This window comes from Pleurodeles waltl, chromosome 5 (genome assembly GCF_031143425.1).
Source record: "Pleurodeles waltl isolate 20211129_DDA chromosome 5, aPleWal1.hap1.20221129, whole genome shotgun sequence".
In the NCBI taxonomy this organism is placed as follows: domain Eukaryota; kingdom Metazoa; phylum Chordata; class Amphibia; order Caudata; family Salamandridae; genus Pleurodeles; species Pleurodeles waltl.
In genome coordinates, this window is record NC_090444.1 from 696,397,416 (window position 1) to 696,423,331 (window position 25,916).

The following is a 25,916-nucleotide window of genomic DNA, read 5'->3' on the forward strand; positions in this document are numbered from 1 at the left end:
AAACAACTTTATTAGCATTTTTCAAATTACGTGACGGATTGCAACAATTGACAACACATGTTCAAAACAGAGATATATCACCAATTAGAACATTGGAATGTTTAGCAGTCTGTTGCAGACTATGAAGTAGCTTAGGGCTTCTAATGGCTGGTATAAGCCCAGAGCTCCAACATCCCAATGTCTGTGTTTCACAGCAACAGCTGTGAACAAAGGCCTCACAGAACCTGAGGGGATTTCAACCCCCTTGGGCTCCATGAGGCCTTTGTTTTACTAATTAGAACACTTTGACCTGATGGGGTGGAATGTTCTAATAGCTTTACAGCCTGCTGTGTGGGGTTATACCAGCCATTAAAGGCCATCTCCCTTTTTAAAGGGTTTCGCCTTCGGCCCAGTCTTTTAATGGCTGATCGGGCCTTTAATGGCCTGTAAAGCCCGCTATGGTGGGCTATAAAGCTATAGTCTATTAGCTCAAGAAAAGAAGTTGCAGTGCAGCAGTCCCTTATACGTGTATGTTTTGGTTGTGTGTCAACATTCCCAGGAGTCCTAGATTTGAAACCAGGCTTCCGTATTTGACCGACATATGTTCCTTAGTTCTCTGGTGTCTCAAACATTGAACGCTGTTAGGGGTGATTCAGCTTACAGCATGCCCGGTTTAAGACAATCCATTTGCTCAGTGGGTTTTATAGGACACACAGTCAAGAAAGTCTTCTTCTCTACCACAGAAACGATTTCCTTTTAGTCAAAGGCTCCAGGTTGATCTTCCATGTTAATTGTTTTTTTGAAATATATGCACAGTGAGTAAAATGACATTTATTACTATTTTTGAGTGAGTGGAGGGACAGCAAGCCCCACGTGAGGCTTCAGTACATACATTACAAGATTATCTGCTTTATTTTCACAGTGGTCTCCGAAAATATAGATTTCATTATCATAGTGACATCTCCCAAACTAATCTATAGAGTTTTAACCCCTTCTGGGCAGGGCCGCACCAGGCGCTGACCTCCAGGGGGGCTGTGTTTAGCAATAAATTCCGAAACTTGCGATTTAAAAGCACCTGCTGAAAAGTTCCTTGTGTGTTCAGCCTTCAAGAAACAATTAACATGTAAAGATACCTCTTGTGATTAATGTTCCTGCTAGTGAGAGAGATGGGAGTTTTGCCTAGTGGCAGCTTTGACTCGCCATATGGGAGCATAGAGGGTTAATATGCCTGCTGCAAAAAACTGAACTATGGGGCATATTTAAGAAACGTTGTGCTGCATACAGTGCAGCGCCACTTTTCTTGCACGCCTTAGCGCCCCCCTAACGCCACCATGTGTGCATCATATTTAAAATATGGTGCACCATGGTGGTAGTAAAGGGACTAGCATCAGAATTTTTTACTCTAGTCCGACAGTTTGCAGGATTAGCGTCCAAAATGTTGACACTAATCTTGCAAAGCACCCAGAGGCCCATTGTAACCAATGGTATCCTCCTTTTAATGCCTGGTCTGAGCAGGCTTTAAAAGTGCAGGAAAAAAAATGAAAAATCTGACAGATTTCTTTGCGTAATTGTTTTGGCCTCCGTAACGGGGGATGCCCTCTTTGCATCCATTATGCCAGGAGCAGGCATAATGTAGCGCAAAGGGTTACAAAGTGGCGCAATGCATGCATTGCTCCTCTTTGTAAATATGGCGCAGCGTTTTTGGCCTTCTAATGCCACATTAGTGTAAAAAAATTACACTAATGTGGCGATAGAATGGCACTAAAGGCTCTTAAAAATGCCCCTGTGGCAGTGCTTAATTTGTGCTTCCTGTTTCCGGTGCGGAGCACCTGCACTTATTTTTGAGGGCCGCCGCTTATTTTTCTGCCTCAAGCATTTACTGCGAGAAAAAGACACATATGGGAAACATGGAGGAAGAGAAAAACGAAAAAGAGTCACAATGGGAAAAAGCAGAAATCCGCAAGAGTGAGCTGAAAGGGCAGGGAGCACCTGTAAATGGATTGAAGAGGACCGAGATGGCTTTAGGATTACTCTTCCTCTGTATTCCGTGTTTACACATTTAATTGCAGCAGCTGCTTGTTTAAGAGGAGGGCTTTGGACACCAGCACCTTTTTATTTACAAATTAAGCACTGCCCTATGGGGCATATTTGAAAAAAGTGGCGCTGCACACACGGCTGTGCCACTTTTCTTGTACCCCTTTGCACCCCCCCAATGCCACAATGTGTGCGTTATATTTAAAATATGGCGCACCATAGCGGTAGTTAGAGAACTAGCATTATCATTTTTTATGCTAGGACGTTGCTTTTCTGGATTAGCATAAAAAATGTTGACCCTAATCCTGCAAAGTACACAGAGGCCCATTGTAACCAATGGAAGCCTCCTTTTAATGCCTGCTCTGAGCAGGCGTTAAAAGTGCCAGAAAAAATGAACAAAGAAATCTGTCAGATTTCTTTGCTCCATTTTTTTGCCCCCCCCCCTAACGGGGGATGCCCCCCTTGCATACATTATGCCTGGCGCAGGCATAATGTAGTGCAAAGGGTTACAAAATGGCGCAATGCATGCATTGCACCACTCTGTAAATATGGCGCAGCGTTTTTGGCCTTCTAACGCCACATTAGCTTAAAAGAAATTACACTAATGGGGCATTAGAACGGCACTACGGGCTCTTAAATATGCTCCATCGGGGCATATTTGAAAAAAGTGTAGCTGCACACAGTGCTGCACCACTTTTCATGCGCCCCTTAGCTCTCCCCTAACACCACCATGTGCGCTGTATTTAAAATACGGCGCAACATGGGGGTAGTTAGGGGACTAGTATCAGAATTTTTTACGCTAGTCCGGCACTTTGCAGGATTAGCGTAAAAAATGTTGATGTTAATCCTGCAAAGCACCCAGAGGCCCATTGTAACAAACAGAAGTCTCATTTTAAAGCCTGCTCTGAGCAGGCGTTAAAAGTGTCAGATTTCTTTGCGCCATTTTTTTGCCCCCCCGACGGGTGAATGCTACCTTTGCATACATTATGCCTGGCGAATTACAAAGTGGCGCACTGTATGCATTGCACTTCTTTGTAAATATGGCACAGCATTTTTGGCCTTCAAACGCCACATTAGTGTAAAAAAATGACACTAATGTGGCGTTAGAATGGCACTTGAGGCTCTTAAATATGCCCCTGAGGCAGTGCTTAATTTGTGCTTCTTGTTTCCGGTGCAGAGCACCTGCACTTATTTTTGAGGGGCGGCGCTTATTTTTCAGCCTCACGCATTTACGTTGAGAAAAAGATACATTTGGGAAAGATGGAGGAAGAGAAATCGAAAAAGCGTCACAATGGGAAAAAGCAGAAATCCGCTAGAGTGAGCTGAAGGGGCAGGGAGTGCCTGTAAATGGATTGAAGAGGCCCAAGATAGCTTCAGGATTACGCTGCCTCTGCATTTCGTGCTAACACATTTAATTGCAGCAGCCGTGTGTTTAAAAGGAGGGCTTTGTGAAAGGGAAGCGATGGAGAGATGAGAGACACATTTGCCGGGTGGTAGTGAGTGAAACCGAGGAGGAGGTCATGGGGTGGGGTGGCGCCACAATAAACTGTCACACGGGTGCCACCAGTCCTAAAGCCGGCTCTGTTCCGGGTCACTGGGATTATATAACAATGGAGGACCAAATAATGCACAAGGGTCATCCAAATTACGTGGTACGACAACAAAAACAAATGGTCATCATGTGGCACATTCCCTAGAAAGTTTATTTTTGCCCATTTGAGCTAGGATCATTGTTTTCTTTAAACGATCAAATAATGTCTCAATGTAAGGAAGCAAGAGCAGTAGATCTATATTCATGCAGTTAACTCCAAAGTCACAGAGTCAAATAATTCCACTGGTCTAGGCTGTTTTCTAATGTTTTTATCAAAAATATTTTCGACAGACACAAAAGCAAAACATTGTGCCTTGAGAGGAACAGACTCAACAAGTTCTCCTTTAAAATATGCAGAACGTGATTTTGCACAATGGAAAGTGTTTTTTAATACTACATTCCTAACTACATAAGTATTGTGCTTTTCTTTTCACTGTAGACAGCCAAACACTATAGCCAAGTATTTCACTTACTACTTTCAATAAATATTTCATTGTGTGGGGAAAACATATTTTCAAGCTAACTATCCCAAACTAAAGGAATAATATAAAGAAAAATGCATCACAAGCAACATGTGCAATATGTGCAACTCTGTATGCTGCCCAGCCTTCTAAATTAGAAGCTTTTGATCTACCTATCTATCTATCTATCTATCTATCTATCTATCTATCTATCTATCTATCTATCTATCTATCTATCTATCTATCTATCTATCTATCTATCTATATATGTATATATATATATATGCATATACATACATATATATATATATACACACCAACATTGAAAGTGTACATTCTAGACGAAAATATGTGTATTTTCAGTACTCATGGGATGATGTTTGGAGAAAAATGCTTGAATTTCCAAAATATTTCTAAAGCTGAAGTTTTATAAACAAGAGGCATTGAGGAGACTTATTGCCTTTAATATTATTACCTTAGTGCCCTAAACATTGCAACTATGGCTGTTTTGTATTATCTATATAAAGGCTTTCCGAATTGGAAAAACCATTTTCTACATTACTGCTAGCAGCCCTGCCAGTTGCAATGAGATGATCACTGTTGGTAATCCTGCATAGGCTAACAACAAATGTTATCTCGTCTGATGTGGTCACTATTAAAATACTAATAATAATAGTAGCTCGGGACAATTTTAATTGAAGATAAGTAGCTCTTGTTACAGGAAGGGTGGGAGATCCAAGCCAATTGGGAGAACTGAATGAGACAACAGATGAGTACCATATAGGAAAGTGAATGAATATTATAGACGCAGCTGACAAAGATGAGGTTTGAGTTTTTCTAAATGTACATAAGTCCTTGATACACTTTAATGTCACCTGTCAGTGCTTTAAGGGTCTTGATAACATAAAGAACAATGAATCGTCTTCATCAAATGCCACTATTGATTTGTCAGAGTAATGCCAACTTTCTGGAAATATTACACAAACTTCCCTTTTTTATAATTAAAAATCACCAACATAGTATACCTTGATTACTAGCAGCTGAGCTAAAGATGGAATCGTGGTGAATCTTTCACCTATATAACAGCATATGCGAACAAAAGAATATAGACCACTCATATACAATTGTGCACCATGCAAATCAAGACCTCTTACCTTGTGCTTTTGTCTCCACCGATGCTGGCTCTTCAGCAGTGTTTAGAGTATCCATGTAGTCATTGTGTGATGCTGTGACTGTACTGCATACCATGTTCTGGGCTCTGCAGTCTGAATTTATCAATGTACTGTTTGTTACTTTCGCACTATTTTGTATTGAAAGTACTTTACTGGATATTGAAGGCCAAACCATATCTGTGGCAGAAGAACAGCTCACAGTGTCAACCAAATGTTGTTTGTCCTGGTCAACCAGCCTGGATAAGGAATTGGAACTCCCAAGCACGAGACTGTCCAAGGAAGAGGAAGAACACGATGCTTGGCTTGATAAAGTTAGGGACGATGTTAATTGCTGCTCCTGTGGTGCAGAACAAAATAAGGAAAACAAGTCATTCACAAACATTTGCTAGATTGTAGCATCATCAGTGATATTCTTTGAGGATCGCCATTAATGTCATGACATGTGTAGTCTTGTCATGGCTATGTAGATATACAAACATTGAAAAACTAGCACTAACACAACCGCCAGCAAGACTCTAGAAAGACAGATAGTGAGGAGGACATTGATTACCTTTTCATCTCTAATTAGATAGTTACCAGTTTTTGGACAGTAACAGAAATAGCAAGGCCCATATTAATGGAAAGTTAGCGCTGCCTTAGCCCCATTTGTTTTACGCTATAGCAGCGCAAACTTAACTCCATATTTATATTTTTATGCTAGACCTGGCTAATCTGTCTAGCGCCATTTTCCCTAATGCCATTCCGCACTGACTAGTGTCTTTTGTTCAGGCGCTAGCCAGCCCTTCGCGCCATCGTGCATTTAAAAAAAATATGGCGCATGGATGGTGCTAGGGTATGGTTTTAGCTTGCGCTAAAGTTTTTGACCCACAACTACGCTAGCGCAGTTGTGCGTTGTTTTTCATAAATATGGGCACAAATTCTCTTAACAATTACTAAAGTGGTTCTGGCATCCATTATTATACTTTTTTGCTATGTGGATAGTTATTGCTACTGTATATGTGCTTCAAATTATTTTTCAGTTCTTTTTTGATGTACCTCAAGAAAACATTTACATTTGCACGTATAAAAGGCTGGTGGAGCAGCTTGTTAGGCAAAGGCAGAGATTTAAATGTTACTTTTTGTAACCTCATTAACGCTGTGAGCTTTTAGTATTGTAGGAACTTCATAAGCATATGATTTGCTTATATTCACCTTAGGAATTCATAATATATTAGCCCCTAAATGCACACCAAAATAGATGCTCATGGTTTGAAGCGCCACATTCTCAATCCGACCTTTACATGTTGTAACCTTCCATCACTCCTCATCCAACTCCTCCTCCAAAAGTGTTTGAAAGTGCCTCATGGTAGTAGAAACACAATGAATCAATACATGAACTATTTTGGTGGGTTATTTACGGCTGAAGGGGTTAAGGCTCAGGGTTACATGATAACGTTTGAGGAAAGGCTTTTAATGTATTATCTTACCATGTCATCGAAAAACAGTTGTTTTAGTCCTGTTACAAAACCTTGAATATCAATAGAACTGTGAGGTACCCCAGCCTCTGTCTGTGCCTACCTGCTTTGCCTAACTATTTTTCCTCTGAGTATATCCTTGCCATAATATTGCTGTGTGTCTTTCTAACTTTGCTTTTGGGTCTGTCTTTGATTCTGTCCTTTGGCCATCTCCACCTCTCTTCATCTCATTCTCCACTAGAATTGTTGAACGGATGTTGTTTTTGAAGGTATAGGCTTAACGTTACTGTGTATTACTGCTTATGGAACATCATGGGGTATTTTTTATAACAGTGTACATACTATCTGTGCAAACACCGAATTTGGAATAGTGGTGAAAAAAATCGAAATAATTAAGGGACTGAACAGTGTAATTAAAGAACGTAGCAGTTATTTAGATACATAATCCTTACAGTTGTTAGTAAACTTAGGAAAATCACCCTGGAAATTAAGTTTTCAATTTGGTAGTTTATTGAATTGGATTTTAACTTGGGTACGATTTTGTTCATCAACTGATACAGTGTTACTAGAGTCAATTTCAATCAAGTCAACTGCCTGCCATTGGTTCATAAAACCGTAGCTATTTTGAGGAAACAATACATTTCTTTGGCATAACTTAGTTTTCAGAAGGAAATTCTGTTTTCTATTTAACACATTTCTTTCTGCCAGGTGTTTGAATAGCCTTTGAATAACATATTGCTGGAATCACATTTTCACCCAAAATTCTCTTTTGCATATCTCTCCTGCAGCATTAACATGGCTATGGCACATTGTTTATTGAACAGCTAAGTGGTTTCATGTTTCACACTTGTTTATGCATGCATGGCTGTGCCTTATTAAGTAGCTTAAAATTTAACTTGGGAAAAGCCTCTTGCAAAGTTTCCCAAGAACTTTGTAATCTCTTAGTTAGACACAACATATATCTTGTCATATTCATGATCAAGGAGTAATTCCTGATCTGATTAGAAGAACTACTGCTCATTTTTCATTTCTCCAATCTCTCACCTAATAAATTGGTGTGGCCATGTTTTAATTCCAATATTATTGATTCATCTCTTTGCTCATAAGAAGGGTAAACCATAGATGCTAAAGATCTAGAAATACTGCCACTGGCTCCTGAATGCTAAAGGTCGCAAATACTGATACTTACTCCTGAAATCCTAGCTCCTGGCCTAGCAAACTTTGGTTTTCACCACCTTCATTATACTAAGTGACCAATAAATTGTTTCTTTAAATTACAAATCATTATCCGTTGTAAATTACTTTGCCCCTCTGTAGTTAAACTGGCAATCTTTATAGCCTTCTCTTTTCTCATATAGTTATTGTCTTTTAAGGCAAGAGGGCCAGAGATTTGAAAAAGCCTGAATCTTTTGTGCCAATTATATGATTTTTAAAAAATTAAAACGCACTTCAAATATTAAGCATCCAATCGCCTTCAAACTAAGCCCAAGTTTTATCCTGCCAATCAAAGTGTGGTGGTAATTACCAAGCAGCTCTATTCGCTGTACTGCATTCTTGAAAAAATCCCTTGGCCAGTCCTCCTGATAGTGCATCTGTCCAGAGATATGTTACATTTGCACACTGTTGCTATTGTGGATGGTGTGTTGGGGTGTTGTGGGGAGCAAATGGGATGTACTTTTGCAAAGTTAAATCACTTTTATGGTCTGGTGGTTGTGGTGTTACTGCAAGTGGTGCAGTAAGTAGTAAAGACGTGCAATGAGTGATGGGTGATGGGTGATGTTCAGTTTGTGTTGCATATGGTGGTGTAATGGGGTTTGTGGTGAGTTGCCGTGGTTGTGGGGATTATTGTAGTGTAGAAAGTGTGTTATAGAGCAGAGACTGTTTGATATCCATAAGGTTAAATTGTCTGATATTCTATACTGGAAACAGAGGATGAGACTGACCAGTCACAAGACAGCAAAATATTCATGTTAGAATATTGCAAAGCACTATGTCCAGAAAGATTTATTCACCCACAAATGCCTTTAAATAAAGAACAGTGTAAATTTTGGTGTAAGAAATATAAAACCATAGCACATGCGTGAAAATGTTTTAGCAGCAGAACTTTGTGTGAAATGGAACTGGACAAGCTGTCACATTTGTTGGACTGTGATGGCGAGTGGGTGTCGTTGTCAATAGTGGTTGGCAGTGCTGGCTGGGGCAGTGTGTAATGCAAGGCAAGATGATCTCAAGTTAAAAACATCTTGGGCCCAAGCACATTTTTAATTTTTTTTTTCTTTACAAAATAAGTTCTGCCAAAGAACTTTGGCCCTCATTATGAATGCAGCGGTCGTTTCCCAAGACCGCTGCGGCTGCCAGAAGACCATGATTGCTGGTGGTCTTCCGGCCGCCATATTATGACTGCCACCGAATATCTGCACAGCTGGTGGTCAGATATCCAGCGGCATTCACTACGGCGGATGGCGGCGCTTAGGCGGTTCCACTGCCGACACCACCACACCAGAAAAGACCGCCCACAGAATTAAGACTATTAATTCTGTGTGGCGGACTTTTCAGGCGTGGCAGTGCCCGTGGTGGGAGCACCGGGTCCCATCCCCTCATGGAGGAACACCTCGTTGGACGAGGTACGTATCGTCCACAAGAGGAGAGGGGTGGGGGGATGAATGGCTGTGTGTGAGTATGTGTGTCATGAATGTTGGGGAGAGAAGGGGAGTGATTGTGCGTGTGTGCTTGTGTGTCTGTGTGTAAATGTGCTGATGCGTGTGTGTATGCATGTGGATGGGGTGGGGGTGTGCATGGGTGAATGTGTAAGGTGTAAGGGCGTGTGAGTGAGTGCATGCCTGCAGGTGCGTGTATGTTTGTATGTGTATACGGTGTGAGTGTGTGTGTGTGTGTGTGCGAGCGGAGAGGTACGATTAGGGTGGGGGGGTGGTTGCATGAAGATGAGTGAGGGGGTGGGGCTGTGTATGTATTTATGTATGGATGTAGTTGAAGGGAGGGGGTGGGGATGGAGAGTGTATGTGTGTGTGTGTGTGAAGTGTATGGGTATGTATGCGTGTCAATGGGGGTGAATTTTGTGAGTGCGTGTCTGAGTGGGGATGTCTGTGTGTGATGTGGCCAACCGCTGCGGTCGTAATATGTCAGTCTGCACCGCCGGTCCTGCGGTGGTGAGACTGCCACCTGGGCCCTTTGTTTTAAACACCATGGCTACCGTTGTGTGAGCAAGTGAAAACACATGCAAGGAAATGTTTCATCAGCAGAGAAAACACTTTTAAACAGCACAATCTGAATTATTTGTCTACATGTTGATGTGATCAATACCACTTGTGAACTGGTGCAGTTACAAAGACCATTTGAACAATATTTTGTCAAGATGTGCCGAAAATGTAAAACTGAGTATCTGGAACTATGACAAAAAAGTCCCTGTGAGGTTATAATTAATATCCCTTTGCTTTAGGGTTTTAACAGTTAAATTAATCTGCTGCTTGTTTTTAATCAATTCTGCTTTAAATTTGTATGATCTAATATCTGTACAATTTATGTCTATATAATTTCTATGATCGAATATTTAATTGCCAGCTTCTGAAAAGGATGTCCTTCATCTTTCCACAGTTTTAAATTGTGTACTCAATGGAAATTTTCCCCTTTGTACATTGCATGAATACACAAGTTGACACCTCGTTGAGAACAGAAGCAATGACATACTGAGAGAGAGGAAGAGTAGGTGGAACATCAGTACTTTCCATAAAAAGAAAGCGTGCCAGCCATTGAACATGATAATTACTATAATACCAACCAGCTGACAGAGGTTGGAAAGGGGCGGACCCTCCGAGGATATTTCTGGCTCGTCGTGTTCACTCTCACTCCAGCATTCTGTGGGAGAAAGGTGGGCTCAGAATTAGTCCAGCAATTAAACGCAGGGCATGTGTGGCATCTCAGCTGTTGTGTTTGATACCAATTAAAGATAGTCAGCAATAAACGGTTTCGAGCCATGAAAGCGGAAATAAACGTGGCTAGTAAATAAAGCATGGTATAGGACACCTTAACTAATGTACAGGCATTTCACTCATTTATTATAACAGTGCGCAAGTCAAATTCACTGTTATGTACTATAGAAAGACTTAAATCCATTCGCCACTCGAAAATCCATGTTGCAATTGCTTCACAGAGAATAACAGCTATGCACACTCTGGGGCAAATTGGATTTGCTCTTACAGACATGTAAACCACCATGAGGTTCAATAAATAGCTCCTGTACTCAATTGACCATCCAATCTAGAATGCTGCCTTTTATTGGTAATAGAATTTTCCGGTGTGCACCATGAATATCGAAAACAGAATATCGAGGCATGCAAATATTGAGGATGAAATATCGAATCCAAAATATATTTCAATACCAATTCAATGGTTCCATGAAATGTTATTTATCTCTCAAATTAACTCTCACAGGCACGTCCTCCATTCACTCATTTACTCATGCACAAAATTCATGCAATGTTTCTCCCAAATATTCCCTTCCCTGTAAACACAGGCTGATTATTCCTCACTCACTCACTCACTCACTCACTCACTCACTCACTCACACTGCTGTCCTATTTTAACCATACCAAGCAACAGTAACGTTTAAAGGAGGTCCAGTCTGGACAGAGAAGACTCCACGTCATCAGGGATTTTGCCTACCCCTCAGAGTATGCAACAGGATTCTAAATGGTGCCCTTATGCTCAGACATTTTATTACAAGACCAGAGGCTCATATTAATCAGTCTTTTCTTTCTTTTATTTTGCAGTGGGCAAGCAAGAACTACGTTTCCCAGACAAAACAAACGTTAGAACTACAAGATGATATCACAAAAGCACAATCAATAGGACATCGAGTATAACAATAATTATGTTGACCGTGAACAACATGACCTCTTTTCTTGCTGGTCGCAGTTAAGATAAGTATATTTTATTTCACTTTCTCCACATTTCATACTAGTATATTTGTATTTATATTTAATTAGCATTTGCTGTGTTTGAAATGATTTAATGTTGGTTGCCTTTTGAGTGCCTGGCGTTGCGCACTCTGTTGTTTAACAAACTGAAACAAACCCACCTTCAAACCTTGGTTCCTAAGTAACAGAATCCCCAACTGTAAAAAAGATGATTAATCAAGCCAAAAGTTCCAAAATACATATATATATCTCTAATAATATAAAAATGAAAATTTTATTTAACTATTTATATTCATTTATTTAGTTATTGAATTAAAGTGTATACTATAGAAAGCCTTTTACCCCCTGGGAAACAAAGAACAAATAAAAAATTCACAATCACAGCAACTCAATAATACAGTTTAAAACTCAAAAAGGACAAAACAGGTATATAGGAAAGCACTTTAAGGCATAAACATAGGGTACTCTCTCAATGGGACCAACTAGTCCCAATATACTAGTCCAACTTGATTACAACTCTTCAATATTTAAAACTTCAAAGTATAAAAATTGCACTGTTTTAAAGAGTCCTCTATTCCTGTTGTAATGCTTTTACTTCATAGAGATTTCCTGTTTGTTGATGAAAATGCTTTCCATAGGCCATGAATCACACAAAATATGATGGGTGGGAGAAATAAGTCCAGTGCAGCGTCTTTGTCCTATGCAACAGTGCTGACGTGCGTTTCGGTGTCAAGTTGCCACAAAGGGTCACTCACCTTCTTCAGGCACACAACATTCATATATATAAGGCCATCTCAGGAGAGGCCCTAATAATCATGAACTCTAGTCCTGCAATATAAAGTGATTCCATGTAACTGATGGCTTGAAAAAAAGAAAAGAAATAACAAAGACTCAGAGAGAAAAGAGAACGAAAAAAGAAAAAAGAGAAAGAAAGAACTGCAAATAATCTATGTATAATAGTGCCAATTACCATCAGTTGTTATAATGCTCATGCAGGAAAAACCTACCCCATGAAAATATATCCACCAGAATTGTGTGCATGCACAAGGTCATGCATGATGTATTGTTTGGTGTCTTCTCTTATCGCAATCCTTGTAACTCCAGAACCTTCCATCAAAGAGTGTAAGATGGTGACTTGAACTTATCTATAGCTCCAGTGTTTAAGTACCCCCTAAAGAATAACGATCCTAAGTGCTCCTAGCTAGCTCCAGTCAAGTGTCTCACTACCTGTCAGAAAAGAAGTGTGTGACATAAATCTCTTACTTCTGAGAGGGGGACTCATAGAGCTCCAAAAACCCTCTCACAGTGGTAGGTTCCTTCCTCAGACATCGTCTTATGACAGAGATCCTTATATGAAACAAAAAAATGTGACGAGAGGGATCAATGCCCCAAGGCATAGTCTGGAATAACCACCCTAATACTTTTATCAACGGCCTCGATGTATGGACCGCGGCTACGTAATAGTATTCTGCAATTCCTATGATTTACTTGCCTTTTGGGTCTCAACACATGATTTCATCGATCACAGAGAATCTCCGGTACCCGTCCTATTAGTCCTTTTTTAGGTGGTTTACGCAAAAAGGAAAACATAGTGTGCCGCTTGAAATGTAGCAGCAGGAAGACACCAGAAATGAGAATGCTCATGATATTTAGTGAAACAATAGTGCATTAGACGACGGACAAAGTAAATACCTGGTTTCAACAAAAATACGCGATCGCCATGTTGATATGTTAGCGAAAAAGAGGTCAACTAATGAGAAAACCAAAGTGCTGCAATAATTACACAATATAAACAATTGTTAATGTAGCAGCAATCTATCTATGGGAGAAAAAACTATGATTTTTTAATATCCATGTAGAATTATTGATTTCAAGAAATAATGGCTAAAAGACAGCTCCCCTGGTCAAAAACTGAATATTATATAGCTACAATATCCCAAAATGACCAAATAAGTAAAAACTGTCAAAAAGGCTACTGAAATAGTAACAATAATGATGCGCAGCATCGAACTATACCGCAACAACCACTCAACAATACTTGACAACATGCGCCATATTGGGGGAGCTCCTCGATATAAAAAAAAAAAAAACATGTTATGCTACAAAAAAATCATAAAAGATCATCTTCCAACAGACAGAATGGCTGCAAGTTGAAAAAGAGCCAAAGATATACCAACAAATGATAGCAAAATCCCAAGACAATCAGAAACTTAAGACTGTCGATAATATAAATCTCAGCCAACAGGTAGAGAAAAGTATAGATCTAACAAAAGGTAATGCACACAGATTGCAGTTTACTTTTGGTAGAATGGACATAAAAAAGGAAAACTGGCCTATTAAAGGAAGGCATTCTCCCACGGTATTTTCTCATTAATGCCCTCATTACGAACTCGGTGGGAAATCCCGCCGAGTTCAGTGCTGACGATTGAAACAACGAAGACCCTGCAAGCACGTTGAAGACCCCGCCGGCCAAATAAACAACATTCCGCTGGGCCGGTGGGCAGGAACCGTGTTTTTCTCCAGCTGGCCCAGCAGAATCCAGGGCCTTTACATTGCCGATGGCTCCACATGGAGTATTCAGACCGCCCCAGGCATGCCTTCCTTGACTCCCTGCCTTCCTCCTCTAACATGGTTAGAGTTCTATCTCATTTTCCATGCCCTTGTCTTTTTGACTGCTCCTCCTTCAATCCCTAATGGAATGTAACCCTTGAATTGCGGTTTTTGATCCTTTCTTCAATCAAAACAGCTTTCTATTGGGAAATTCATTTTTAATTCACTTTCAATTGTGTTTTCTTGGTATAAAATATTTTTATTACTATCCACAAAGTCTGAAGAGGAAGAGTCACAAATATTTAAGGATAGTTGAAAGTCTTCCATTAAAGACTCAGTCCAGCAAGCTGTCTCAGTTTCTCACAAAATTTGGAAGCCTCTATTTCTAAGAGGATTTCTTCCAATGAATTGCCTTTTACTAAAGGCAAGAAACTTGCGGCTACCCTTTCTTGGTCTTCTAAAGGCATTTCTATCAAAATTAGTCCTCCCACCAGAGAGGTTTCAAAATCGGGGCCCCCTACTTCTCCCCTTCATATAATACAGTTAAGAGACACTGTATTAGTTGATGATGACGATGGTGTATTGGATCACACTGACAATATGGACGGATCTGTAGACCCTTTTGTATATGGGTCTCCGGTATAAAAGAAAAGTGTCTCCTCGTGATGGTGGTGTTGCCCACCCAGTGTCTCAAGACTTGGTTGATCACTTAGGTGAACCCATGTTTAACTCATCATTTATGCTTCATCCGAATTCAAAAGAGTGGTTTCCCTGATCATGTTGCGGACTATGTTTCTTTATATTTCCGTAATGCCATGGATAAAACTACCTTAAATAACTTAACATCTAAATGCAACCGCCCCTCTTTGCCTAATAACATCATAACTACCCCAGTTATTGACCTGAATATGCTTATGTTTTTAATCAGATTCGGCAAGGACTCTAAAAAAGGAGTGGACATAGTCTGGTCTCATTGTCAGGATAGAAGTTTGGACTTGGTGGGTGCTCTCACCAGAATTTTGGATTTGGCACAAGAAGCAAGGATGAAAGGCACCTTTATAGATTCTGTTACGCTTCCCAATTGGGCCCAATGTGCAATTTGCATTTTGGGCAACTCTAACGCGCACATTTCTCTGGAAAGAAGAAAATGTCTCATTCCAAAACTGACCCTAAACTTGGTTCTTTAGCCTCCAAAGAAGAAGGTCCCTTGGCCAAATGATTATTGTTTGGTGACTCCTTTATTATGGAATTACACAAATATGTGTCTACATTTGTCACTATGGACAAAGCTCAACTTTCTCTAAAGAAAATCTTTTCTTCATGGTTTCTCCAGGGCCGTTAGAGGCCAGAGTTGCTTTGCCGGCCTCTTCTACAGGGGTCGATACCCAAATAGAGGCTCCTTCAACCAGTAGAACCAAATTGACACCTATTCAGGATTCAAGCCTCAGTTCTAATCTCGCCGGGCCAGGTCCAGAGGATCTTCAAAAAAAGTGTTTTTAATTCTGGCCTTCCTCCCATTGGAGGTAGATTGCCTTTATTCATAAATTCATGGTTTTCTTTCACCAGAGATCTCCGGGTAATTCAATCTATTCAAGGTAACCTCATAGAGTTTTACCAACTTCCAATTCAAATCCAGCTCCCTCACCCCCTTCTTTTTTCTCAGAATCAACAACAACTTATCCACAATGAAATCCAATCTCTTCTCATCGAACAGGGCATAGAACCAGTCTATTTCGACACTTCAGCTTTTCTCAGCACCATTTTTCTAGTCCAGAAAAAGAACCAAAGGTTTCGCCATGTCTTGAACCTCAAAAGTTTCAACAACTTTGTTATCTACTGCCATTTCAAAAAGGAGACCCTTTTACATCTCAGAGATATTTTACTTTAAAGCAATTGGTTGATCAGGCTAGATCTTCAGGATGCCTACCTTACTGTGCAGTTCATTCTTCCCACAGAAAATTTCTCCAATGTCAATGAGGAAATTCTTTCTATTATTACAAAGTTCTTCTATTCGGTCTATCTTCAGCTCCTTGGTGTTTTACCACGATTTGCAGACTGGTGGCAGCCTTCCTCAGAGCTCATGGAGTGCATCTGATTCTTTCTCTAGATGACCTCCTCATTTTGACCCAAGACAAGAATCTTCTTCTTTCTCAGTTACATCTTTGTCAAACCTTTTCCTTCGTTTGGGTTTCCTCATCAATGTTCAGAAATCAGGCCCAGTTCAGGCTCAGCAATTGGAATTTCTGGGTTTCTTGACAGACTCTACTCGCTCTATCCTTTAACTTCCTCAACACAAGGTCAATCTCATAAAAAAAACAAAAATTGTCATTCATTATCCCTCCCTCACATCCCTCTCAGGTCTTTAGCCCGGCAGGTATGACTTCTCGCTTCTTCAATCCAGGCGATCTTTCCATACCCCCTCCTTAATCGGGCCCTTCAACTATTAAAAATATGAAATTTTCACAAAGGCATTGCCTATTCCTACCCAGCTTCTATAGACCCAGAGTCCAGGAAGGCGCTGTATGGTGATTAATGCACGAGAGCTTCACCATTTACCATGTAGCACATTTATTGTGTACAATATAGGATCCACCTCTCAGCAAGTCTTCACCTCTCCAACAGCCGCTCACTCCTCCACGGCACGCATCCATAGAACCCTCATCTCTACAGCATTCTGAATTCTAACACAAGCCAAGTTAACTACATTATATCTCCTTTTTTACAATAACTAAGGGAACAACTAGAACATAGTACGCTCTTAGTAATCTCAGTATTACTTAATTAAAGATAATAAAAAAACCTAAAACAGCATTATTTGGTGTAAGATCTAACACTGAATATAACACCAACTTAGTGCTGCTATATCATAAATAAAACTCAAAATAACATATACACAGTGGTAAAATAAATAAAAACAAATCTAAATAGATGGATGGATAGATAGATAGATAGATAGATAGATACATAGATAGATAGATAGATAGATAGATAGATAGATAGATAGATAGATAGATAGATAGATAGATAGATTTGTCATTGAATACAATTCTCTACACTTACTAATCCTGCTTCAACTTCCAAGGTAAAACATTTTCCCAGGTAGATTTTCGTACACTCATTTTATCCATTATATCTGGATATTTTTGCACACAGGGAGTCCTTGATTCCTCTGTAAGAACACCCTCAGCTGCGGGACATCCTGAGCACCCATTTCTTTCACCACTAGTGTGAAACTCTTCAGCTGCAGGACATTCCGAGCACCCATTTCTTTCACCACTAGTGGGAAACTTTTCTGGTAGTTTTACACCCTTAGCCATGTTCCACCATTGACCCCCTGCCCACCATTGTTGCATTGCCACATGTTTTTCTCACTCTCACAGGATCACTAAAACAGGCTCCCCCTTTTTTTTTTTACAAAAGCACTGTACAACATCCCCTGGACATATGTCTCTCTGCTTGGTAGCTTTCATAGTATCATACCTATTTTTCATCCGTTCCTGACCCAAAACAACACTTTCCCACCTGTCTACACCCCCACATCCCTAGGGACCTTCTCACTTACAGATCCTGCTAACCATGCAGGAAAGAGGATGGAGGTAGGGTTGAGACCCCTTAACGCGTCAAACAGAGAAACCTTAGTCAATTAATGTGGTGCAGTTCGGTAAAACCATAACATGGTTTTAACTGCTCCTTCAGTATCTAAATTATTGGTCTTAGCCCATTTTATGCATTCCCCTGCCACTCGATTCATTCTCTCAACAAGACCATTAGTTTGAGGATGACACAGAGAACTCTTTAGGTGTCTAATACCTGATTGTTTCAAAATATATTCTCCATCTCAAGCCTGACAAATTGTACCCCATTATAAGCACTTCTGGAAAATCTTCCCTCATGAAAATGTCTTTCAGGAACTCCACAGCATTAGACGCAGATGGTGTGGCACAAAAACAAACTTCCAGCCATTTACTGTGATAATCCATCAACACAAACGCATAGCATAAATTGTGAGGAAGAAAAAATGGCCAACCATGTCAATGCCAAGCTTCACCCAGGGTTTCACAGGAAATTATATAGGTTGTAAAGGTGGGATGTTAACTTTAAATCCTTTCTCAGCACTGCTGCAAACCACACACCTTTTTACTACTGCATCCACTTCTGTATCCATAGAAGGCCACCAATAATGCTCTCTTAGTCTCTGTTTCGACATTGTAGTACCAAGATGTCCTTCATGGGCTGCACTTATTAAACCAACATGAACACCATATGGTGGAATACATTTCTCACACCTTATAAGTACCCCATCCTTAATAGAAATCTCTTACACAATCTTACAAAATGGTTGCAATGGCAATTCCAAATTTCTTTCTCTTGGCCAACCATTTACCACATATCCTCTAACCTTAGCTAATACCTCAGCTGCTCTCTCGGCATTCTTCCATTTGGCTTCGTTAAACGTTTTACACATAGGTAAATCTAAACGTGCAACAAAACACTCTTCTTTATCTTTCTCCCCATCCACATTGTCCAGTTCAAAGATAGGTAATCTTGATAGAAAATCAGCCCTTATATTGTTTTGTCAGGAATATACTTAACAACAAAATCGTATTGCAGCAGTTTAGTGGTTAACCGAGCTATGTGTTAAGTAGTATATTTAACCTTGTCACCAGTCAAAATGTACACAAGGGGTTTATGGTCAGCTTGAATTACAAATTTTCTGCCCCAAACACAGCTTCTACATTTTTCACTCACCCAAACACATGCCAGAAGTTCCTTTTCAATAACCGAGTAGCTCAACTCAGCTTCTCTCAGTACCCTTGAAGTGTAACTAATGGTAACTTCACCATATGTAGATTCCTGGCTTAAAACTGCATCCAATCCATACTTACTGTCATCAACTGTAATAGTGCGAGACAAATGGGGATCAAAAGAACTTAAAACCTTAGCATTCATCATTTCCGATTTAACCAACCCAAAAGTGTCTTGACAATCCTTGTCCCACTCAAATGCAACACTTTTTTAAAGCACATTGGTTAAGATCCTCATTTTAGTAGCATACTCAGGAATAAACCTGGCAAAAAAGTCACCCAAGCTCACAAAGGAGCATACTTCATCTTTGTTCTTTGGGGAAGGACACTCTCTGACCACTTTGACCAACCCTGGTCTGGGGCTAATACTGTCAGAGGAAATAGCATGTCCTAAGAACTCAATTTCTTTCTTCCAAAATTCACATTTTTCTTTCTTCACCACAACCCTACTTTTCTAAAAAAAAAAGAAATGTGCTAAACCAACCTGAGTATAGATCATGCACTTCCAGGTGCTTTGTGAAAATTAGTATATCATCCCGGAAAATAAAAAATAATTGAACATCCTTTAGTAGCCAAGACATGACCTGATGTAAAGCCGAAGCTGCCAAAGCTAAACTAAAAGGCACCCTACAAAATTGGAAACTGCCAAAAGGCATGTTGAATGACGAGTAGTGCCTTGAGTTTTCTTCAAGCACAACTAGGTGGTATGCCGATGCCAGATCAATTTTAGAAAACCACTCTGCCCCATTAAGTTCTTCCAACAGATCATTGATTCTGGGACGGAAATTTCCTTATTTACACTTCTAAGGTCAATGCAGAGACGCATCTCTCCATTGCGCTTGCATGCTACTATGATGTGCAAAAGCCATAAGCTAGACTCAACAGGTTCAATCACCCCATTCATTTGTAAAATGTCCAACTCTTGCTTAAGATCATCTCTCAGACTAAATGGAATTGTTCTCAAATTTTTGCTTGATAGGAAGTACCCCTTGTTTGACTTTGATTCTGTGTTTAAAACCTACAATACATCCTAACTTACTATCTTAGAATATTGAGTCCCTTGACAGCCACCTAGATTTTGCCTTGAATCTTGTGCCCCTTGAATTACCAAAAAATGTCAATGTATCCCTCAAGATCAAATCCTCCTGCCTTCATACGAAATTGGGGCTCTATCAGGTGGAAACATTTTCTTGACACCCCATGTTCTCTTAAATAATTCTGAACTCACCATTGTGATGGATGCCCCAGAGTCCACTAATGAATGGAGAGCCTTCCTACTAACTACGACATCCACATAAAGTTCCACACAATCACCCGGATCGCCCGTGACTATCACGTCATCCGACACCACCACAATCATGTCCTGTAAATCAACAGCCAATTGCTGGTCTGGCACATAGTTGGCATCAGTGATGCTGTTAACTTTTACATTTTTGATAGAAAAACTGTGACAAACCTTGGCAAAATTACCAATTTTACTACATCTGTGACATACAACAGCCCTTGCAGGTCACCATTTGCCATCTCTCCCATGGGGTGCATTGCCACAGCTAAAACATAAATTAGTATGTTTAAAACATTGATTATCCAAACTTTTGCTATCCCTTCGTATTGCCTCATTAGCAATAGCATTAATCTTTTCATCCACTTTGGGCTCTATAGAGAGTTCCTTATGAGAGAAACTTGTGCAAGTTCAATACTCTTTGCCACATTTACATCCTATTCCAGGGAAGGGTCCCCCATAGTGAGTAGCTTCTGTTGAATGTGTTTGTCTATACAATTACCTATAAACTGATCTCTGACTAGCTGATCTTAAAAATGCCCCAAATTTGCATTGTGAACACAGTTTTGAAGTTGCGCCCGTTTGAAAAACTTGTGACGTAATACCACTAGGCGAGGTTGCCTGTCAAACCTTATGTGTGGAAACAATGGTTAGATGCATTTGGGACATATTTGGGAGCCATTGGTGCCTCAGATTTCAGGGCCTGAAAGGAAAAAATTCTTATTGCTACCCTCTTTAGGTTTCAGAGAGATCTTTAAACAACCAAGATGGTGCTTGCTGACAATGAAGAGTTGAATGAATATCAGGAAGCTTTAAAGAAGCTGGCAATAGGGTTTGACAGGCAATCCGTTTCACCCCTGACTCTCCCCAGTGAAGTCTGATGACGTCACCGTGCAATCGCGCGCTGACCTAATAAGAGGTCGCCCCTATCACACTCAGCTTCCAGCGCGATCAGAAATGAAATGAAAGCATTTTTCTTCCGATCGGATAGGGTGGGGGAGGTCAGAGAGACATGAAAGGAAAGCAAAGCTTTTCCTTTCCTTTAATGTCTCTCTGAGCATTCCTGCAGCCCGATCACATAGCATAGCGATTGGGTTGCAGGAATGCCCACTAGACACCAGGGACTTTTGTTTACTTTCCTAAATACATGAGGGGAGTGTCCCGTTGGGCAACAGCCGCTCCCCAAGGGGGGAATTTTTTTATTAGGCCTTTTCTGCCCCACCGGGGGAAGAACGGCCTATTTTAATTAGGCCAATCTGCCCCTCGGGGGCGGAGGAGGCAGAAGCTACTAGGCACCATGGATTATTTTTTTTAAATGTATTTATCGGTAGGGAGCTACCCCTTAGGGAAGAGTCGTTCCCCGGGGGGGGGCAATTTTATTTTAGGCCATTTCTGCCTACATTGGAGGCAGATCTGCCTATTTTTCTTAGGACTAAGGGGGGCAGAAACCTTGTGGGTACCAATTTCACACAAAAGGTAGTGAACCCTTAGGTAAGGATCGCTCCCCTGGGGGGCAAATTCATTTTAGGCCATTTCTGCCCCCACTGGGGGCAGATCGGCCTATTTTATGAGACAGATCTGCCCCCAAGGGGGGCAGAAACCACTAAGCACAAGGGATTTTATTTTGTATTTTTTACAGATGGGGAACAACCCCTTAGGTAAGAATTGCTCCCCTGGGGGGCAAATTTATTTTAGGCCATTCCTGCCCCCATTCACCTATTTCTATTAGACCGATCTGCAACCAGGGGTGGGGGACAGAAACCACTTTGGCACCAGGGATTGGTGTGTGTGTTTTGTTTGGGGGGCTGCCCCTTGGGCAAGGGTCGCTCCCCATGGGGGCACATTACTGTTGGCCATTTCTGCCCCCTTTGGGGGCAGATTGGCCTATTTCTGTAAGGCCCATCTGCCCCCAAGGGGACGGAAAGGCCACCAGAAAACAGGTAAGAATTTGTTTAAAAAAAAGAGGGTGGGAGTATGGCCATATCTTCACCCCAAATAAATGGGGACAACGTTGTTCTGCCCACTGGTGGGCAGATGGGGCAATTACCCCCGGTCCACTCCCGGGTGGGGGGGACAGGCAGAAAGCTTAATAGATGCCAGAGAATTAAAAATACATAGTGGGGTGCTGGCTGCCAACCAGTATGGGCATGGTTATGCCCTCACCCCAACTGAAGGGGGTAACAGTCTTTCATCTGTCCCCTGCACACTAAAAGATCTTATCCCAATGGCACGCATTTCGGTTTTGGTTTTACATTTGGGCCATGAGAGCTTGGCTAACCCTCAAAATAATCCCACTTGGAACAGTGAGGACTGCACTTTTTGGACTCTGGGATGCTGCATTGTAGAAAAATATATGAGACCTAGACACATCTGAAAACTAAATGTCTGGGTGAGTTCAGGGTATTGTGCTTCACATGCACCCCACACCAATTTCTTACCCACAATGCCCTGCAAACCTCCAACATTGCTTGAAATCACACATTTTTCTCACATTTTTGGGATGGTACCTTCCGGAATCTGCAGGAATCCACAAAATTCCTACCACCCAGCATTGTCACCTCTATACCGATAAAAATTCTGCCCCACTTGTCAGCCTAAACGTGTTTTTTTTCAAACTGCCTTTTTGGACCTGCTTTGGTTCCCCCTCAATTTCAACATGTGTTTGGCTCTTGCCTGTCACAGGCACTTGGCCCACCTACACAGGTGAGGTATAATTTTTATCGGGTGACTTGGGGAACACAGAGTAGAAGATCAAGTGTTCTTGCCCCTTGTGTTTCTCTAAATTTTTATCGGGATACTCAGGGGAACTTTGGGTAGGAGGAAATTTGTGCAGGTGTGGTGATCCCACACAGAAATGTGGGGAAATGTGATTTTTTTAGATACATTTGAGGTTTGCTGAGGATTCTGGGTAAGAAAACACTGGGGGATCCACGCAGGTCACACCTCCTTGGACTCCCTTGTGTGTCTAGTTTTCAGAAATGTCTGAGTTTGGTAGTTTTCCCTAGATGGCTGTTGAGCCCAGGACTAAAAACGCAGGTGCCCACGCAAAAACAGGTAGTTTTGAATTCAAATATTTTGATGTGTCCACGTAGTGTTTTAGGGCATTTCCTGTTGCAGGCACTAGGCCTACCCACACAAGTGAGGACCATTTTTATCAGGAGATGTGTCAGGAATGCTGGGTGGAAGGAAATTTGTTGCTTCACTCAGATTCCAGGACTTTGCAGCACCGAAATGTGAGGAATTTTTTTTTTTTAACCACATTTTTAGGTTTGCTACGGATTCTGGGTAACAGAACCTGGTGAGAGCGCCACGAGTTTCCCCATCCTGGGTTTCCCTAAGTGTCTAGTTTTTAGAAATGTCCAGGTTTGCTAGGTTTTCCAAGGTGCCGGTTGAGCTAGAGACCAAAATCCACAGCTAGGCACTTTCCAAAAAACACATCAGTTGTCAATGTAAAAATTTGACGTGTCCATGTTGCGTTTTGGGGCATTTCCTGTCGCGGGCACTAGGCCTATCAACACAAGTGAGGTACCATTTTTATCAGGAGACTTTGGGGAATGCTGGGTAGAAGAAAATTCGTGGCTTCTCTCAGATTCCAGGACTTTCTATCACCGAAATGTGAGGAAAAAGTGTTTTTTGGCCAAATTTTGAGGTTTGTAAAGGATTCTGGGTAACAGAACCTGATGAGAGCTCCACAAGTCACCCCATTCTGAAGTCCCCTAGGTGTCTAGTTTAAAAAAATGTATAGGTTTGCTAGGTTTCCCTAGGTGACAGCTGAGCCAGAGGCCAAAATCCACAGATAGGCACTTAGCAAAAAACAGGTCAGTTTTCTTTGGGAAAATGTGATGTGTCCATGTTGTGTTTTGGGGCATCTCTTGTCCCGGGCACTAGGCCTAACGACAAAAGTGAGGCACCATTTTTACTGGGAGACTTGGGGAATTCTGAGTGGAAGGAAATCTGTGGCTCCTCTCAGATTCCATAACTTTCTAGCACCGAAATGTGAGGAATAAGTGTTTTTTGCCAAATGTTGAGGTTTGCAAAGGGTTCTGGGTAACAGAAACTTGTGAAAGCCCCACAAGTCACTCCATCCTGGATTTACCTAGGTGTCTAGTTTTAAAAAATGCACAGGTTTGGTAGGCTTCCCTAGGTGCTGGGTGAGCTAGAGGCCAAACTCCACAGCTAGGCACTTTCCAAAAAACACGTCAGATTTCAATGTAAGAATGATATTGTTGCGTTTCCTGTCACTGGCATTAGGCCTACCCACACAAGTGAGGTACCATTTTTATCGGGCAACTTGGGGAACACAGAGTAGAAGAGAAAGTGTTATTGCCCCTTGTCTTTCTCTAAAAATTTTCCTTCCAAATCTAAGACAGTGTGCAAAAAAGACGTCTATTTGAGAAATGCCTTGTAATTCACATGTTAGTATGGGAACCCCGGAATTCAGAAATGTGCAAATAACTGCTGCTTCTCGACATCTTATCTTGTGCCCCTTTTGGAAATACAAAAGTTTCCTTGATACTTATTTGTCACTTTTTATATTTCACCAAATGAATTGCTGTATACCCAGTATGCAATGAAAACCCACTGCAAGGTGCAGCCCCATTATTGGCACTGGGTACCTGGAGTTCTTGATGAACCCACAAGGCCTATATATCCCCACAATCAGAAGAGTCCAGAAGACCTAACGGTATACTGGTTTTGAAAATCTGCCATAGCTGGAAAAAGTTATAGAAGAAAACATGGACAGAAATTGCTCTTTTTGCACCTCAATTTCAATATTTGTTTATTTTAGATGTTACTTTCTGTAGGAAAACCTTGAAGGATCTACACAAATGACCCTTTGCTCAATTCAGAATTTTGTCTACGTTTCAGAAATGTTTAGCTCTTCAGTATCCAGCATGGGTTTCACCACCATCTCTGTCACTAACTGGAAGGAGGCTGAAAGTACAAAAAGCAGTAAAAATGGGGTGTGTCCGAGTAAAATGCCAAAATTGTGTTGAAAAAATTGGTTTTCAGATTCAAGTTTGCATGTTCCTGAAAGCTGGGAAGATGGTCATTTAAGCACCACAAACCTTTTGTTGATGCCAGATTGAGGGGGAAATTACATGTGTTCTTCTGCAGCCCTTTTTTCCAATTTTTCTGAAAAAAAAAACAAAAATGTAGCTGTATTTTTGCTAATTTCTTGGTCTGTTCCAGGGGAACCCACAAACTCTGGGTACCTTTAGAATCCCTAGGATGTTGGAAAAAAAGAACGAAAATTTGGCTTGGATAGCTTATGTGGACAACAAGTTATGAGGGCCTAAGCGTGAACTACCCCAAATATCCCAAAAAAGGCTTGGCACCTGAGAGGGAAAAGGCCTGGTAGCAACAGGGTTAAAGGTACAAGTTATGGAAACACAGCCCTGGCTTCCTCCTTTGTGACAGCCATTCCTATCTGAGCCTATACAATTCTGCTATTTATGCACTTGGGGTAACAAGTGGATCCCACATATGTCTCTGAGTGAGGATGAAAGAGTAGGAATGTCAGCTTTTGTGATCTTTATCATTAATGTTTACAAAGATCTTTTTCATCACCAAGTAGAGGAAACGTGAAGGATCCCCACTCTCCACCACTCACCCATGAATGATTACCCATCATATGTAAATCAGTGAACGAA

The 25,916-nt window shown here is 41.0% G+C and overlaps 1 protein-coding gene across 5 annotated transcripts in view; it reads right to left on the minus strand.

Annotated features, from left to right (window-relative positions):
• Nucleotides 1-25,916, minus strand: part of IPCEF1 (interaction protein for cytohesin exchange factors 1) — a 402,674-nt gene that overhangs the window by 104,453 nt on the left and 272,305 nt on the right. For all 5 annotated transcript variants that reach the window (XM_069234631.1, XM_069234630.1, XM_069234626.1 and 2 more), the window contains 2 exons: nucleotides 10,488-10,564; nucleotides 5,220-5,574 (listed from right to left, as the gene is read on the minus strand). In XM_069234631.1, coding sequence (XP_069090732.1) covers nucleotides 5,220-5,574; nucleotides 10,488-10,564 — 432 coding nt within the window. The remainder of the gene's footprint in view (nucleotides 1-5,219; nucleotides 5,575-10,487; nucleotides 10,565-25,916) is intronic.